The sequence below is a fragment of the Procambarus clarkii genome, chromosome 8 (genome assembly GCF_040958095.1).
Source record: "Procambarus clarkii isolate CNS0578487 chromosome 8, FALCON_Pclarkii_2.0, whole genome shotgun sequence".
NCBI lineage: Eukaryota > Metazoa > Arthropoda > Malacostraca > Decapoda > Cambaridae > Procambarus > Procambarus clarkii.
This window is the reverse complement of record NC_091157.1, coordinates 47,456,680-47,474,232: the sequence shown is the minus strand read 5'-3', so window position 1 is coordinate 47,474,232 and position 17,553 is coordinate 47,456,680. Positions and strand designations below refer to the sequence as shown.

At 44.1% G+C, this 17,553-nt stretch overlaps 1 protein-coding gene across 1 annotated transcript; it reads right to left on the bottom strand.

Moving 5' to 3' along the window:
• Window positions 1-1,226: 1,226 nt before the first annotated feature.
• On the bottom strand, window positions 1,227-2,510 carry LOC123759818 (mucin-22-like). The gene has a single exon (XM_045745076.2). It carries the CDS (start codon window positions 2,508-2,510, stop codon window positions 1,227-1,229), a length of 1,284 nt encoding a protein of 427 aa, XP_045601032.2.
• Window positions 2,511-17,553: the final 15,043 nt, after the last annotated feature.

Below are 17,553 nucleotides of genomic sequence, written 5' to 3'. Positions count from 1 at the left end.
CTTCTATAAATCAAAGCATCATAGTATTGACCTTTATCTTCCTCTTTAGGTTGGGTGGGTTGTTTGGGTTCGCAGGCTTCTGGTTAGGGGAAACAGTTGCATTTTTAAGGGAGTAGTAAATAGAGAGAACAGGCTGCTTTCTCTGTGGGGTTGCTGGTGGAGGCTTCCCCTCTCCCGTTGTAAATCTTTGGATGCTGATTAGGTCTCGGTGATTTGTGTTTTGTTAATGAACTCTCATATTGACCAGACCCACACACTAGAAGGTGAAGGGACGTCGACGTTTTGGTCCGTCCTGGACCATTCTCAAGTCGATCATCAAGTCATTCATCGACTTGAGAATGCTCCAGGGCGAACCAAAACGTCGTCGTCCCTTCACCTTCCAGTGTGTGGTCTGGTCAACATTCTTCAGTCACGTTATTGTGACTCATCGCCTGCATTGAACTCTCATCTCATTTCTCCGCTCTCTCTCGCCTCTAGATCACGGTCCCTCACCACTAGACCATGGCCTCTCACCTCTAGACCATGGCCTCTCACCTTTAGACCATAGCTTCATTCGACAGGTTTCAGAATCACTCAAAATCAAAATAAGGCCTTCAAATCCTGGCAGGGATCACTACCTTCAAAAACCAACATACTCAAATCTATTTGCAAAAATGCAGAGTTGCTATATAATCTCAGCAACACATAGGAACACTTTATTAAACCAACTTCTACTTCAAATGCCAGGTGTTGAGTGTATTAACAGTGAGTGAAGGGGAAGGAGGAGAAGTGGTGATGGTAGAGGAGCTGTGTGTATGAGTGAGAGGAGCGCTATAGTTAGCTTCTTGCACGGGGGGACAAGAAAGCTCATTAGGAAAGTAAGCAGGCCTGGTGCGGCTCATCATTAGCTCACCACACCTCCTGCTCAGCCATTGGGGCGCACCCCGAAACCAGCTGGGGTTGGAGACACCTAGCGGCTGTCAGCCAGGCACAAATGATTCCCCTAACAAGGCCCGTAATGAGATCATTACCGGCAACTCAAGTAGTTTCTGATCCTTAATGATTCCCTGTGCGTCATGGCCATCTCTCTCTCTATCCCCCTCATCCCACGCCACACCATCCCTAGCCAGGCTTCATTTTGACGTCCCTTCAGGACACCATCAACTGACATCAACTGCTTCCTTCTATCTCCCTTCCATCGGCCGCCTCTGGCATGCTAGCTACGCCCTGTGCGTCTGAAGGGATGATTATTTCATCGCTTTTCTATTCTTTTGTTGCCCCGTATGCGCTCCCTGGAGTGGATTTTTTTGTTCCTGCTGTTGTGCTCGTGTGTCTGTTGGGATTTCAGTGGCTGTGTGGCCTCCTGGCTTCCGTGTTGCGGTCTCCTGGCCTCCTGGCTTCCGTGTTGCGGTCTCCTGGCCTCCTGGCTTCCGTGTTGCGGTCTCCTGGCCTCCTGGCTTCCGTGTTGCGGTCTCCTGGCCTCCTGGCTTCCGTGTTGCGGTCTCCTGGCCTCCTGGCTTCCGTGTTGCGGTCTCCTGGCCTCCTGGCTTCCGTGTTGCGGTCTCCTGGCCTCCTGGCTTCCGTGTTGCAGTCTCCTGGCCTCCTGGCTTCCGTGTTGCGGTCTCCTGGCCTCCTGGCTTCCGTGTTGCAGTCTCCAGGCCTCCTGGCTTCCGTGTTGCGGTCCTCTGGCCTCCTGGCTTCCGTGTTGCGGTCTCCTGGCCTCCTGGCTTCCGTGTTGCGGTCTCCTGGCCTCCTGGCTTCCGTGTTGCGGTCTCCTGGCCTCCTGGCTTCCGTGTTGCGGTCTCCTGGCCTCCTGGCTTCCGTGTTGCGGTCTCCTGGCCTTCTGGCTTCCGTGTTGCGGTCTCCTGGCCTCCTGGCTTCCGTGTTGCGGTCTCCTGGCCTCCTGGCTTCCGTGTTGCGGTCTCCTGGCCTCCTGGCTTCCGTGTTGCGATCTCCTGGCCTCCTGGCTTCCGTGTTGCAGTCTCCTGGCCTCCTGGCTTCCGTGTTGCAGTCTCCTGGCCTCCTGGCTTCCGTGTTGCAGTCTCCTGGCCTCCTGGCTTCCGTGTTGCAGTCTCCTGGCCTCCTGGCGGCTTCCGTGTTGCAGTCTCCTGGCCTCCTGGCTTCCGTGTTGCAGTCTCCTGGCCTTCTGGCTTCCGTGTTGCAGTCTCCTGGCCTCCTGGCGGCTTCCGTGTTGCAGTCTCCTGGCCTCCTGGCGGCTTCCGTGTTGCAGTCTCATGGCCTCCTGGCTTCCGTGTTGCAGTCTCCTGGCCTCCTGGCGGCTTCCGTGTTGCAGTCTCCTGGCCTCCTGGCTTCCGTGTTGCAGTCTCCTGGCCTCCTGGCTTGCGTGTTGCGGTCTCCTGGCCTCCTGGCTTCCGTGTTCCGTGTTGCAGTCTCCTGGCCTCCTGGCTTGCGTGTTGCGGTCTCCTGGCCTCCTGACTTGCGTGTTGCAGTCTCCTGGCCTCCTGGCTTCCGTGTTGCAGTCTCCTGGCCTCCTGACTTGCGTGCTGCGGTCTCCTAGCCTGCATATTCATTTAGATTCGTTTGGAGTTCTTTTCATGTCTTTTTCCTTCTATATATCCAATTTTCCAGCTGTTTTTTCCCCTTGCAAGGTGCAAGCTGTGTTGCTGTCTCAGCTGCAGGCTTCCTCAGCCTTGGACCTGACAGAGGCTCACCTCAGCCTCGGGTCTGAGGGAGGTTCTCCTCAGCTCTAGAGCTGACAGAGGCTCATCCATTAGGAACACGTCATCAGCTCGCAGACGTCAGAGTTTACTGTCTGCATCTTCCAGCTTAATTCCTATTTTCATATTCATTGCAATCAACTCCGTTGCTTCATCATAGAAGTGACACGGACTGTCACGTTTGCTCTAACAACAGAGCACAGTCTGTCTTCTCTTGGTGACATCAGTGACAGGAACAGAAAGTTGAAGAGTTAGGTCATATATAGACAGACAAAATATGTCACATATGACAAAATATGTCATATATGTTTCTTCTTCTTCATCCTCATGTACTCTAATCATCAACACAATCCCTCACTATTATTATTTTTTTAGTTTTATTTGTTATTTTCATTATCTTCGCTACTATGAAGACTGTTGTATTGATCATAATGAGAGGTATTAACCCAGTCATTATTACTGCCAATAGTCTAAATTGTTTACTATCGCCTTTTTTCGGTAATATTATTCGTTCCTACTCATTTAAAATTGCTTCTATTCTAACTACTGTTAAACCAACTGCCATCACCCTATTTTTATTATTGTGTTAATTACAGCAGTTACTAGCCTATTATATGAGTTATTATTCTATTATTACCGTTTTTAATCTATAAATACAGTTATTATTACAGGTATTATCCCAGGGAGCCGGTCGGCCGAGCGGACAGCACGCTGGACTTGTGATCCTGTGGTCCTGGGTTCAATCCTAGGCGCCGGCGAGAAACAATGGGCAGAGTTTCTTTCACCCTATGCCCCTGTTACCTAGCAGTAAAATAGGTACCTGGGTGTTAGTCAGCTGTCACGGGCTGCTTCCTGGGAGTGGAGGCATGGTCGTGGACCGGGCCGCGGGGACACTAAAAAGCCTCTAAATCATCTCAAGATAACCTCAAGATAACCTATTAATACTCTTCGGACCTTAAATTTGTTATTATTCCATTATTTCAATTAACTTAACAATTAATACTATTTTTATTTTTACAAATTTAAAAACAAAAGCATATGCTAATAACACACTACACACAACAGTGTGTAGTGTGAGGGGTCACTTCAGCCTCACCCTCACACTACACAGCTGAAGACTCTAGCCTCACCCTCCACGCTGGAATATGGTGTGTATAGAGAGGTGAATATCTTCTCTACATAGGGCGAAGGGGGGTCCACCTTGATCTTTTCCTCATAAACGTTTCTTTATCAGTGCTAATCCATGAAACCCTCATGCTTGCTGTCAGCATAACTCACAGTCTAGTGAGGTCCACCCAACTCACAGTGCAAGCAGTCCAAGTCACACAGGTGCGGTCTGTTCAACTCACTCGTATGGGCATGCAGCCAGCCAGCTGCTCCACAGCTGAATATATCACATATGTATTGCACAAATATATATGTGAATATATCACATATATATTGCACAAATATATATGTGAATATATCACATATATATTGCACAAATCAGTTGAGAGAATAATATGCAACATTCAAAGGGTTATAATCATACTGAGTCTTTTGGAAAATATATAGAAATAAAGTCTTAACTATGATTTGTGTTATCTAAATATGGTTTGTCATATCTAAATGTGATTGCAAAGCACTGAAGAAGAGTTTTTATTGCATTGAGAAAGGCGTCGCTTAATTTTGTCATCCGTGTTGCATATGTCCAACGACCATGTTTACTGTCCTAGCCGATCAACAGCTTGTCAACACAGTATTGCGTTGGTAAACACATGACTTGGTCACCAAACTGTGACCTATTGCAAGGTCAGTTAGAGGAGAGGTGATTTGGCAGGGTTTTATGTGTGTGTGGGATTTTTTTTTTATTATTATTTTCTACCACAGACGTGGCCGCACATTTACAATGCTAAGCAGCATGTATACATTTTCTTCTGTTCTCCATGGACAGGGTGAGAGATCTGCTAAACATATAGTTCAGGGATTGACATATCCCTGGGATTATGTGTGGGATTGTGTGTGTGTGTGTGTGTTCTGGAAGGTTATTAAGGCCTATCAACCTCTGGAGGGTTATCAAGACCTATCAACCACTGGAGGGTTATCAAGACCTATCAACCACTGGAGGGTTATTAAGACCAATCAACTTCAGGAAGGCCTATCAACCCCTGGAGGGTTATTAATACCACCCCAAAGACGTATTGACCAACCAGACAGTCCTGAACATATTCCAGGACTTAAGTATACACTCTCAGTGTATATATACACCTATAAATACACACACACCCCTCGATGTATATTTCACACCAGTGAACTGTCGACAAACAGCATAAAGACAAATGTTCAGACAGACAGACAGACAGACAGACAGACAGACAGACAGACAGACAGACAGACAGACAGACAGACAGACAGACAGACAGACAGATAGACAGAGACAAATCTTCCCAACACCACAACAGCCGTCAAAACCAGAAGAAAAATAATATATAAAAACACCTAATATATGTATATATATATATATATATATATATATATATATATCGTACCTAGTAGCCAGAACGCACTTCTCAGCCTACTATGCAAGGCCCGATTTGCCTAATAAGCCAAGTTTTCATGAATTAATTGTTTTTCGACTACCTAACCTACCTAACCTAACCTAACCTAACTTTTTCGGCTACCTAACCAAACCTAACCTATAAAGATAGGTTAGGTTAGGTTAGGTAGGGTTGGTTAGGTTCGGTCATATATCTACGTTAATTTTAACTCCAATAAAAAAAATTTACCTCATACATAATGAAATGGGTAGCTTTATCATTTCATAAGAAAAAAATTGAAAAAATATATTAATTCAGGAAAACTTGGCTTATTAGGCAAATCGGGCCTTGAATAGTAGACCAAAAAGTGAGTTCTGGCTACTAGGTACGACATATATATATATATATATATATATATATATATATATATATATATATATATATATATATATATATATATATATATATATATATATATATACATATATATATAAAACCACCGACAATATTTCCCCTTCCAATTCCCACAGACCAAAAATGGGGGCGGTACCGGCATTTAGGGGAGAGAATATGGGTAATAGGCAAGATACACACAGGGGAGAACGCTTGATTTCCCATTAGCAGCACCACGCGCTAGTCCAATTAACATTTATGTACGACCTCGGAAATAGGAAGCGACAATATACGACCTCGGAAATAGGAAGCGATAATATACGACCTCGGAAATAGAAAGCGATAATATACGACCTCGGAAATAGGGAGCGATAATATACGACCTCGGAAATAGGAAGCGATTACCAATAACCAAGACCGTAGCCCTTCAACCCACAACCCTCGTTAACTAGACGCCTCCAGACAGTCCCTAGGAGAAAACCCCCAATTGCAAAGTTTATTAATAGTGATTGACAATCGTGGGAGAGGTGGAAGGGGGGGGGGGGAGATGTGATGGGGGGGTGAGTGGAAGGGGGAGAGGGAGGGAGGGAGGGTTGAGGGGTTGATGTCGGAGTGGCTGGCGGCGCATCATAGTTTTCTGTCAGTCTGTCTATATTTGGCTTCCCTTATTGAGAAAATGCAGCGGCCTTTTTGACGACGGGTTAAAAAGAAAATTGTGAGGTGCATTGATGACGCTGGTGGGTTAAATGGTCCACAGGTGGCGGTCTGGTCTTTAGCGGGACCTGCTGGAGAGGGGAAACTGGTCGAGCCAGGTGGCGAGGGAGAGGGGAAACTGGTCGAGCCAGGTGGCGAGGGAGAGGGGAAACTGGTCGAGCCAGTGGCGAGGGAGAGGGGAAACTGGTCGAGCCAGGTGGCGAGGGAGAGGGAGAAACTGGTCGAGCCAGGTAGCGAGGAAGAGGGGAAACAGAGCGAAGCGTCGAGGGGAAGAAGCTATAACTCACCTTCTGAAGCACAGGAACAGGTCACATGGGATAGATGAGGATAGTTCCTTAGCATGAAAATGAGACCATTTAATGTTAGATCACTATATTAGATGTTAGAGAAAAACATTATATATTTTTTTTAATTTCAAGATGTACAGAGGTTCACGGATTGTTCTCGGAACAATGTTATTACACCAACATTGTTCAGATGTTCAGCGTTCACGTCCAGCGTTCTCTTTCAGATGAACAGTGACCACATCTAGATTTAGAGAAATGCAGCGATCACGTGCAGGGAATGAGTCACAATAACGTGGCTAAAGTATGTTGACCAGACCACACACTAGAAGGTGAAGGGACGACGACGTTTCGGTCCGTCCTGGACCATTCTCAAGTCGATTGTGTAGAAGTGATCTACAGCGATCACTTCTAAATGCTCGCTGATCTCACATCGACAACTCATATAAAACCTCTACTACACACCTGGCTCCTGTTTAATTCTATATTATTATTATTTGTATTATTACTTACTTCATTGTAACAATATTAAGATTATTCCTAATGAAAATTAATAATTAACTCATGGAATAAATCAGTTTGTAGAGTCAAGCTTCAACTGAATTGATGTTGGTCAACATAGCTTACATTTTCACTGGCCACATCAGTGGTATTCCTTATGAACCCTTCCTTCTTGAGGTTATATCTTGAGATGATTTCGGGGCTTTAGTGTCCCCGCGGCCCGGTCCTCGACCAAGCCTCCACCCCCAGGAAGCAGCCCGTGACAGCTGACTAACACCCAGGTACCTATTTTACTGCTAGGTAACAGGGGCATAGGGTGAAAGAAACTCTGCCCATTGTTTCTCGCCGGCGCCTGGGATCGAACCCAGGACCACAGGATCACAAGTCCAGCGTGCTGTCCGCTCGGCCGACCTGCTCCCTTGCCTGAGTTACCAAAATAAAAATGAAATAGAGATAACCAGGGACAAAAGGTTAAAGAGAGGAGAGCTGGTTGGGCAAATAGCTGACGGTCCACTACAGATGGTGGTCAGGCTCGACAGTGACAAGTGAAGGAGTGTTTACACAGTAATCCTCCACAATTACTAATCGAGGCCGGGGTCAGAGGTCAGCACCCCCCCCCTCTCTCTCCAGAGGTCAACGCCCCCTTGCTATAGTCCTGAGGTTAGAGTGGTGCTGGACTCAATAGACCAACGCCCACACAACTTGTTTTAAATTCTTAACTAAATGTCACTCCCTTTTTGCCTAAAATGTAAAGTTTTGATTTGTCTTTACATCTGTTTAGTCCAGTCAGTATTGTTGTGAGTTGTATCAGTTGTTATAATCTTAGGTTGTAATGACAATATCTACGGGCTGTGGTGTTATTGAGGCACTTATGTCATTAATAGACTGTAATTTTCAGGTAAACTTTACCAATAATAAATATAAAACCATTAATGAATAAAGTCTTTGATTTGATTTGATTTGCTGATATCAATTATGAGATACAAGAAACAAGAATTTCTTTGAATTATATATACCTATTAAACTATACAAACTTTGCATATTTACATGCATTCATAAAACAAGACTTATATAGACTAAACATAACCTGAATTTATATAAATTCATATAAATTTACACAGATTTCAGGACTTGTCTCTATCACATTCCCGTTGAGCATATCTCTTATAACAGGAATCCGGTTTCAATAGGATTAAAATGCTTATCAACATGGCATCTCTTTGTGCAAGTAATTCTATTTTAATGTTAAGTATATGCAGCTATAGTCGTATCCTTGGACAGGAACTGTGCTTAATCCCACTCACTCAATCAATGCCTAAGGCTTGAACCCTTGCTTCTAGGAGGCGAGAGGGTTACAGCACCGATCACTAGGGTACAGGGGTAGGCTTGAGTGCACTTCCGTGTCCTTTGACATAGATTACCACCGTGACAGAGCAGATGTAGGCTGTGTTGTATCAGTTCACCCTCCTCGTCTGGCCAAGCCTGGCCCCAAGCCTGGCTCCAAGCCTGGCTTAGGCAGCGTTAGATATTTGAGAAATGAAAGATCAACAGGAACGAACCCGTGTGTGTGTGTGTGTGTGTGTGTGTGTGTGTGTGTGTGTGTGTGTGTGTGTGTGTGTGTGAGTGTGTGTGTGTGTGTGTGCAAAAATTGCGAATAAGTGGAATAGTGGAATAGGCTGGGAAAGAAAGTTGTTTAACCACACCCAAAATCCACAACTTTTAAAAGTAAGAGTCAAAGTTTAGTCGACATCCCATTACATAGACATTCAGTCGAGTAAGCACACAACCGCTTCTAAGACTTTCACTTGTAAAAACACATGAACACCACTATTAATAAAACCAAATCTATCGCATGTATTAGAATTAATTTACTAATAAATAAATTCTAATAAATTTAGAATCTATTTACTACTAGTAAAGTAAATTTCTTAATAAATGAATTCTTTTACTATTAGTAAACAAAATTATTAGTAAATTAAATATTTTAATATTAGTAAAAGTATTTTCATTAGTAAATTTATCGTTTACTATTAGTAAAAGAAATGCATTAGTAAATAAAATCTTTTACTATTATTAAAATATATTTATTAGTAAATGAATTCTTTGACTAAGAATTCATTTACTTTTTAAACTTCGAAATGAAAAAGTAAATTCATTTACTTTTACTAAATAACCTTCATCTACTTTTACTAAGTAAATTCATTTACTTTTACTAAGTAAATTAAATCTTTTACTAATAAAAAAAATCTACCTACGTATGAAAAAACAAATGAGGGCTGTAAGGTACAAAAAATGAAAAGAATACAATGAAAGAATACATACAATACAAGAAAATGAAAGAATACAAAAAGTTTTACCGGGACAGGTGACACCCACGTCTACCAAAATACAAAAACGTTTCACAGCGAACGTTTTCAGTCGGGTCGAGGCCCTCGGCTGTTGTGTTCGCCCGACACAAGAGAGAACGTTTCAAGTTTCAAGTTCACCAGCTGGTGGTGAAACGTTGGTAGAACACTAAGAGGCTTATTTGGCCATAGGCTGAGTGTGGTGGCCCAAAGGCTGAGTTTGGTGGCCCACAGGCTGAGTTTGGTGGCCCACAGGCTGAGTTTGGTGGCCCACAGGCTGAGTTTGGTGGCCCACAGGCTGAGTTTGGTGGCCCACAGGCTGAGTTTGGTGGCCCACAGGCTGAGTTTGGTGGCCCACAGGCTGAGTCTGATGGCCAAAGGCTGAATTCGACGTCCACAGAGACTCTCTATAGACTCAGCTTAGGTAATTTTATTAATAGAAACATAATAAAATATACCGCAGGAGTCTTATTAGACAATAAGAGACAGTTCTCTCTTTTTTTTACATCCATTCAAGCTCATTTAATGTCTATAAAATTCGTTTAAAATTGTTAAGTGATTTTACATTTATGATTTTTTCTGGTAATGTAGTCCATAAATCAACAAACCTTTTTTCCAAACCAGTATTTACCCAGGTCTTTCCTGAATCTAAACTTATTCAATTTATATCCATTGTTTATAAAGCTATGGTTATTCCATTAGTCAAAGATAATAAACGAAAATAGCGATGCATATATAAATGAATGATTTAAATAATGAATACATTAAAACGCGGAAGCATGCACTGTGTGTGTGTGTGTGTGTGTGTGTGTGTGTGTGTGTGTGTGTGTGTGTGTGTGTGTGTGTGTGTGTGTGTGTGTGTGTGTGTGTGTGTGAACTCACCTAGTTGTGCTTGCGGGGATTGAGCTCTGGCTCTTTGGTCCCGCCTCTCAACTGTCAATTAACTGGTGTACAGATTCCTGAGCCTACTGGGCTCTATCATATCTACATTTAAAACGGTGTATGGAGTCAACCTCCACCACATCACTGCCTAAATATACATAAATGTGTGTGTGAATGTGTGTGTGAGTGAGTGTGTGTGTGTGTGTGTGTGTGTGTGTGTGTGTGTGTGTGTGTGTGTGTGTGTGTGTGTGTGTGTGTGTGTGTGTGTGTGTGTGTGCGTTGACGCAGCCAATAGCCTCTTTGACACACAGGCTGGAAATCATACACAAATTAATTAATAGATATAGTGTCAACACAGTGCCACTCTACATACAGGAAGAAAAATTACAGGAATTAAACTACTGCCAATATTTTTCCCTTCATGCATAGCCTAGCAACAAGCCAGGTGGGAATCGCCCACAGCAGTCACAGGTGTTGAAGTTCGCAGGAATAACCTGTTCAAATTTCCCTTTGAGGTTGGACTGGTGTTGGACTTAAGGCCTATCATCCTCTTGAGGATTATTAAGACGTCCACAATAGCTTAGTGACCAGGCAGCAAGCATACTTTAGTTTTGAATATAAACTAAAGCAAAGGTAAGCTTTTATTATATATATATATATATATATATATATATATATATATATATATATATATATATATATATATGTATATATATATATATAAATATATATATATATATATATATATATATATATATATATATATATATATATATATATATACACACACACACAAAGAAGTTGGATACACCCGTATACCTATCTAATGTTCAGACCTTATAACAAACACAATATAGGGACTTTATCCATATAAGAGAACAAATTACTCGACAAATAACAAATTAAACAGAGAAACAATTTATAACTTCATTACCTACAACCCTCGCTTCTTTCTGATAGCTTGCATAGGTACATATACCTTTATTTAGGTACCCTAGACTATGCAACTATGCAACTCTGAGTGTCTGGAAAGCCCCTGATATGTAGACGAGGAGTCACGATAACGTCGCTGAAATATGTTGACCAAACCACACACTATAGAGTAAAGAGACGGCGACGTTTCGGTCCGTCCTGGACCATTCTCAGGTCAAGTCGACAATCGACTTGAGAATGGTCCAGGACGGACCGAAACGTCGTCGTCTCTTCGCTTTCTAGTGTGTGGTTTGGTCAACAGCCCCTGATAGGCACTAGCTACAGCTGCTCGATGTCTTGTACTACAGCTCCATGTCAAGCGTCTCTATATACGTCTTGCGTCAGCCCCAAGACGCAAAGTGCGTCTGACTAGACGTGTTTCAGGTCCTTTGAACCCATCTCCTGCCATCGAGGAGGTTATCTTGAGAGGATTTCGGGGCTTTTTAGTGTCCCCGCGACCCGGTCCTCGACCAGGCCTCCACCCCCAGGAAGCAGCCCGTGACAGCTGACTAACACCCAGGTACCTATTTTATTGCTTGGTAACAGGGGCATAGGGTGAAAGAAACTCTGCCCATTGTTTCTCGCCGGCGCCTGGGAACGAACCCAGGACCACAGGATCACAAGTCCAGCGTGCTGTCCGCTCGGTCGACCGGCTTCCGACACAGCAGGAAAGTTGCTGTGTGACACACGCGTGCTGCCAGGAACCCCATCATGCTGTGTCACAACTGTGTCACATTGTACAAGTCTGATCATTTGACTGGTTGTGTTTTAATAAATTGATCAGCCGAGAGTGTGCCAGTCAGCTGATGGCTTCGCCTTGATCAGCTGATTACGTTCCCACCATTTCCAATTGCACTCAATGAGTACCTCATCATAAAGGAGATTCATGGCCATTCGTCCCCCCATTTTGCAACAAGAATCCCATCGTTCGGAGGCTGTCAATATGACCCCATAAAAGCGACCCACCGCCGGCATGCGCGTAACGCCAGGAATTGATTACAGGAGACAATAGATGGTAAATATAGATTGACTAGGGTTGATGTTATTTCAGGGAGTCTCCTGTGGAATTTGCAACTCTGCAGTCCCCTGCGGTGATGACTCCTTCAGTGTATTGGGTGGTTACAGGGAATGAGAAGGGTGAGGAACTGGTGAAAGGGTAAAGGGGGAGAAAGGGTAAAGGGGGAGAAAGGGCTAATGAGAAGAGAGATTGGTGTAGTTGTATGAGTGTCAGGGCGAAGGAGAGAGGTGTAAAGGGGTTATCTTGAGGTTATCTTGAGATGATTTCGGATCTTTTTAGTGTCATCGAATGCCCGGTTTTAGATGCCCGGTTTTAGATGCCCGGTCATCGACCAGTCCTCCACCCCCAGGAAGCAGCCCGTGACAGCTGACTAACACCCAGGTACCTATTTACTGCTAGGTAACAGGGGCATAGGGTGAAAGAAACTCTGTCCATTGTTTAGTGAAGGTAGTGAAGGGTTGGGGAAAGGGGGTGAAAGGGCACAATTTGAGGGTCAAGACACTGATGAAAGGAACAGTATGGTGAAAGTGAGAAACTAATGGTCTTGGTGAGGGGAAAGTGACGGGTTGGTTTTCAGGGATCAACGTGCCTGCGGCCCGGTCTCTGACCAGGCCAGCTGGTTGCTGGTCTGGTCAACCGGGCTCTTAGACGCAGCTGCTCGCAGTTTGATGTAAGAATCACAGCCCGGTTGATCACGTCATAGGAAGGGCTAACTGAATGACTAATTGTGAAAATATCTTGTACCATAAAACCGAGGTTAATGGCGCCGTAGAAATGCAATACATTAACATAAAAATCCTACACGATAATATATTTATTAACAAAATGTAAAAAATCATGTAAATTATGACAGAAAAACTTGCTCAGTCCTTTCGATAAAAATTGCGGGAAAAAATTGCCTTCAAGACAATGACTTTTGTAGGTCTTCAGGCAATTAAGACTATCCAGAAGGTGGACAAATTCAAGACCTTCTGACAGATTCTAGTAGAACGAATCAACACCCACTGATGACGCTATTCGTCGCAACACTCTGAAAGTCTTTGGAAGTCCCAGTTCGAAGACTTCAAGCTGAGGAAACCACCAATTAGTCTCTCTGAAGAATGAAGAATTCTTGTCGCCACAAACATTAAGTGCCAGACCAGAGGTGGAAATTATGCGTTTCCTCACCACAAGAGCCTAGTGTACCCCTCAGAACTATGCAAGTGTTAAGAGGACTTAGTAAGTGCTAGGAGAGGAAGCAACCTTCTTGCTTGCCTTGAAGACCTTTGTGGCTCAAACCAAACTGATGTTGATGCCAAACAGATCTTCATCTCCTACCAGTCTACCGAAGCTGCAGGATGCAACACAGCATCATCTAACAAGGGAAACCTACCTAGAAATCTTACTGAAAGGCAGCGCGAGACTATTGCGTAACAAGTATACGCAATAAGACGCAGCTATCCAGGCTCGTCAGGCCTTTCCTTAAGTGCTTGACGAGAGAAGCAGGTATAGCTTCTCATTGCTGATGGAAAGGGTTTGGAGATGTGATTTGCCTGCGTGACGCTAATTTGCTTCTGTGGGTCAAACCCAAGCCTGTTCTACATTCTTTGACATGTGTATGATATATTTCGCAAGTATATTGATGTGTTTTAAGGCGTTTGTGTTTGAATACTAGTGGAAGGGAATTACTGTCTTTGAACACTAGTAGAGGGAAGTAATTCAATGAGAGACATTGGGAGTGTAGATAGTGTGGGTTAGGGTTAATGGGGGGGAGAGAGAGAGAGAGAGAGAGAGAGAGAGAGAGAGAGAGAGAGAGAGAGAGAGAGAGAGAGAGAGAGAGAGAGAGAGAGAGAGAGAGAGAGAGAGAGAGAGTACTAGTGAAAAGGAGAGTGAGAACTAGTGAGAGAGCAAGAACTATCGTGAGAATGAAAGCTAGTGTGAGAGGACGCCGAACTGGAAGAGATTGCAATATTAAATGGTCTGCTCTTATCTTGAAGGACATAATAAGACGCCACTGCTGGACGATCTGGGGAAAATGAGGAAAGCGAGAACCCATGTGTGAGGAAAGAGTGGGCCCAGAAGACGGCTAATATCATATTTAATTACGCATGGAGAGTCATTTAATAAATATTTTAATCAATCTCGATTGAAAGCTCTACCAAATTCCTGCATTAAATATCGAACGAAAAAGTGTTGAAAATGCACTTGCAGTTTCGAGTCAACATATTGCATCATGAAGTCTGAATGCCCACACTCTTCTTTGTGTGGAGTGCGTGTAGAGGCGTCATGAATGACGGGCAGGGTATTGTGGGATACAATGGTACACGGGGCACTAGGGCTCTGTGTACCAATATGCCGCTACGGATGGCTTTCTGTCAACGCCTGACCCAATGTAAAAGTCAGAGAGAGAAAAAACTACTCACGACAGCTCTATTCGCAAGAAGGGTTAAGAATAGGGCAGGTATTATATTGGATAGGGTTAAGGATATTGGTTTAAGGCAGATATTGGGGTAAGGCAGGTATTGGGGTAAGGATAGGACAGGTATTATATTGGATAAGGTTAAGGATATTGGTTTAAGGCAGATATTGGGGTAAGGCAGGTATTGGGATAGGGTTAGGACAGGTATTGATAACAATTTGTTAACAATATAACTGGTATAAACAATGACAGATGTTAAAAATATGAAAAATGAGAGAATCCGTAGGAGCTGTGATAAGGATTCGAACCTCTGCGCTTTGGGTATATTCCCAGACACACACTCTAAAGAACCAGGCCATGATATGGTCAAAATGATTGCAGCCTGGGGTACTACTGCACCCTCTAGGATTCTTGAGGCTTTCACTGAAGCCAAACCAGAGTTTCAAACACAATCCTCCCTCCCCCACCCCCTCCCCCACCCCCTCCCCCACCCCCCTGCACTCTGGCTGTGTCACCTAGATGACACAGCTTGAGCCTGGGAACACCCAGGGCGCAGGTTCGAGCCCACATCACGGTTACTACGTATTATCACAATGATGCATCACAGTAGTGTGATTACTCTCTGCGTACAGTGAAAAGAGTTAACAATAACATATGAATAGAATATTCAGGTGTTAAGAATATGCTAGGAGTTAAAAATATGACGGGTATTAAAAACCAAAAACCAAACAAATACAGAACTAAGATATAAAGTGATAGTCATGAATTATTTGTAGTTGATTTAGTTTCATGTTTCTTAATTCCAAATGAGTGTTTTGTTATTGTGTGTGTGTGTGTGTGTGTGTGTGTGTGTGTGTGTGTGTGTGTGTGTGTGTGTGTGTGTGTGTGTGTGTGTGTGTGTACTCACCTAGTTGTACTCACCTAGTTGTGTCTGCAGGATCGAGCATTGACTCTTGGATCCCACCTTTCGAGCATCGGTTGTTTACAGCAATGACTCCTGTCCCATTTCCCTATCATACCTGGTTTTAAAATTATGAATAGTATTTGCTTCCACAACCTGTTCCTGAAGTGCATTCCATTTTCCCACTTCTCTCACGCTAAAAGAAAACTTCCTAACATCTCTGTGACTCATCTGAGTTTCAAGCTTCCATCCATGTTCCCTCGTTCTGTTACTATTCCGTGTGATCATTTCGTCTATGTCCACCCTGTCAATCCCTCTGAGTATCTTTTACGTTCCTATCATGTCCCCCCACTCCCTTCTTCTTTCTAGTGTCGTAAGGCACAGTTCCCTCAGGCGCTCCTGTGTGTGTGTGTGTGTGTGTGTACTCACCTAGTTGTACTCACCTAGTTGTGTTTGCGGGGGTTGAGCTCTGGCTCTTTGGTCCCGCCTCTCAACCGTCAATCAACAGGTGTACAGATTCCTGAGCCTATCGGGCTCTGTCATATCTACACTTGAAACTGTGTATGGAGTCAGCCTCCACCACATCACCCCCTAATGCATTCCATTTGTCAACCACTCTGACACTAAAAAAGTTCTTTCAAATATCTCTGTGGCTCATTTGGGCACTCAGTTTCCACCTGTGTCCCCTTGTGCGTGTTCCCCTTGTGTTAAATAGACTGTCTTTATCTACCCTATCAATCCCCTTCAGAATCTTGAATGTGGTGATCATGTCCCCCCTAACTCTTCTGTCTTCCAGCGAAGTGAGGTTTAATTCCCGTAGTCTCTCCTCGTAGCTCATACCTCTCAGCTCGGGTACTAGTCTGGTGGCAAACCTTTGAACCTTTTCCAGTTTAGTCTTATCCTTGACTAGATATGGACTCCATGCTGGGGCTGCATACTCCAGGATTGGCCTGACATATGTGGTATACAAAGTTCTGAATGATTCTTTACACAAGTTTCTGAATGCCGTTCGTATGTTGGCCAGCCTGGCATATGCCGCTGATGTTATCCGCTTGATATGTGCTGCAGGAGACAGGTCTGGCGTGATATCAACCCCCAAGTCTTTTTCCTTCTCTGACTCCTGAAGAATTTCCTCTCCCAGATGATACCTTGTATCTGGCCTCCTGCTCCCTACACCTATCTTCATTACATTACATTTGGTTGGGTTAAACTCTAACAACCATTTGTTCGACCATTCCTTCAGCTTGTCTAGGTCTTCTTGAAGCCTCAAACAGTCCTCTTCTGTTTTAATCCTTCTCATAATTTTAGCATCGTCCGCAAACATTGAGAGAAATGAATCGATACCCTCCGGGAGATCATTTACATATATCAGAAACAAGATAGGACCGAGTACAGAGCCCTGTGGGACTCCACTGGTGACTTCACGCCAATCGGAGGTCTCACCCCTCACCGTAACTCTCTGCTTCCTATTGCTTAGATACTCCCTTATCCACTGGAGCACCTTACCAGCTACACCTGCCTGTCTCTCCAGCTTATGTACCAGCCTCTTATGCGGTACTGTGTCAAAGGCTTTCCGACAATCCAAGAAAATGCAGTCCGCCCAGCCCTCTCTTTCTTGCTTAATCTGTGTCACCTGATCGTAGAATTCTATCAAGCCTGTAAGGCAAGATTTACCCTCCCTGAATCCATGTTGGCGATTTGTCACGAAGTCCCTTCTCTCCAGATGTGTTACCAGGTTTTTTCTCACGATCTTCTCCATCACCTTGCATGGTATACAAGTCAAGGACACTGGCCTGTAGTTCAGTGCCTCTTGTCTGTCGCCCTTTTTGTATATTGGGACCACATTCGCCGTCTTCCATATTTCTGGTAGGTCTCCCGTCTCTAGTGATTTACTATACACTATGGAGAGTGGCAAGCAAAGTGCCTCTGCACACTCTTTCAGTACCCATGGTGAGATCCCATCTGGACCAAC

What these genes read in the sequence shown, in the direction of transcription:
- LOC123759818 (XM_045745076.2), bottom strand. Translation starts at nt 2,510, where the DNA reads ATGAATATGCAGGCTAGGAGACCGCAGCACGCAAGTCAGGAGGCCAGG.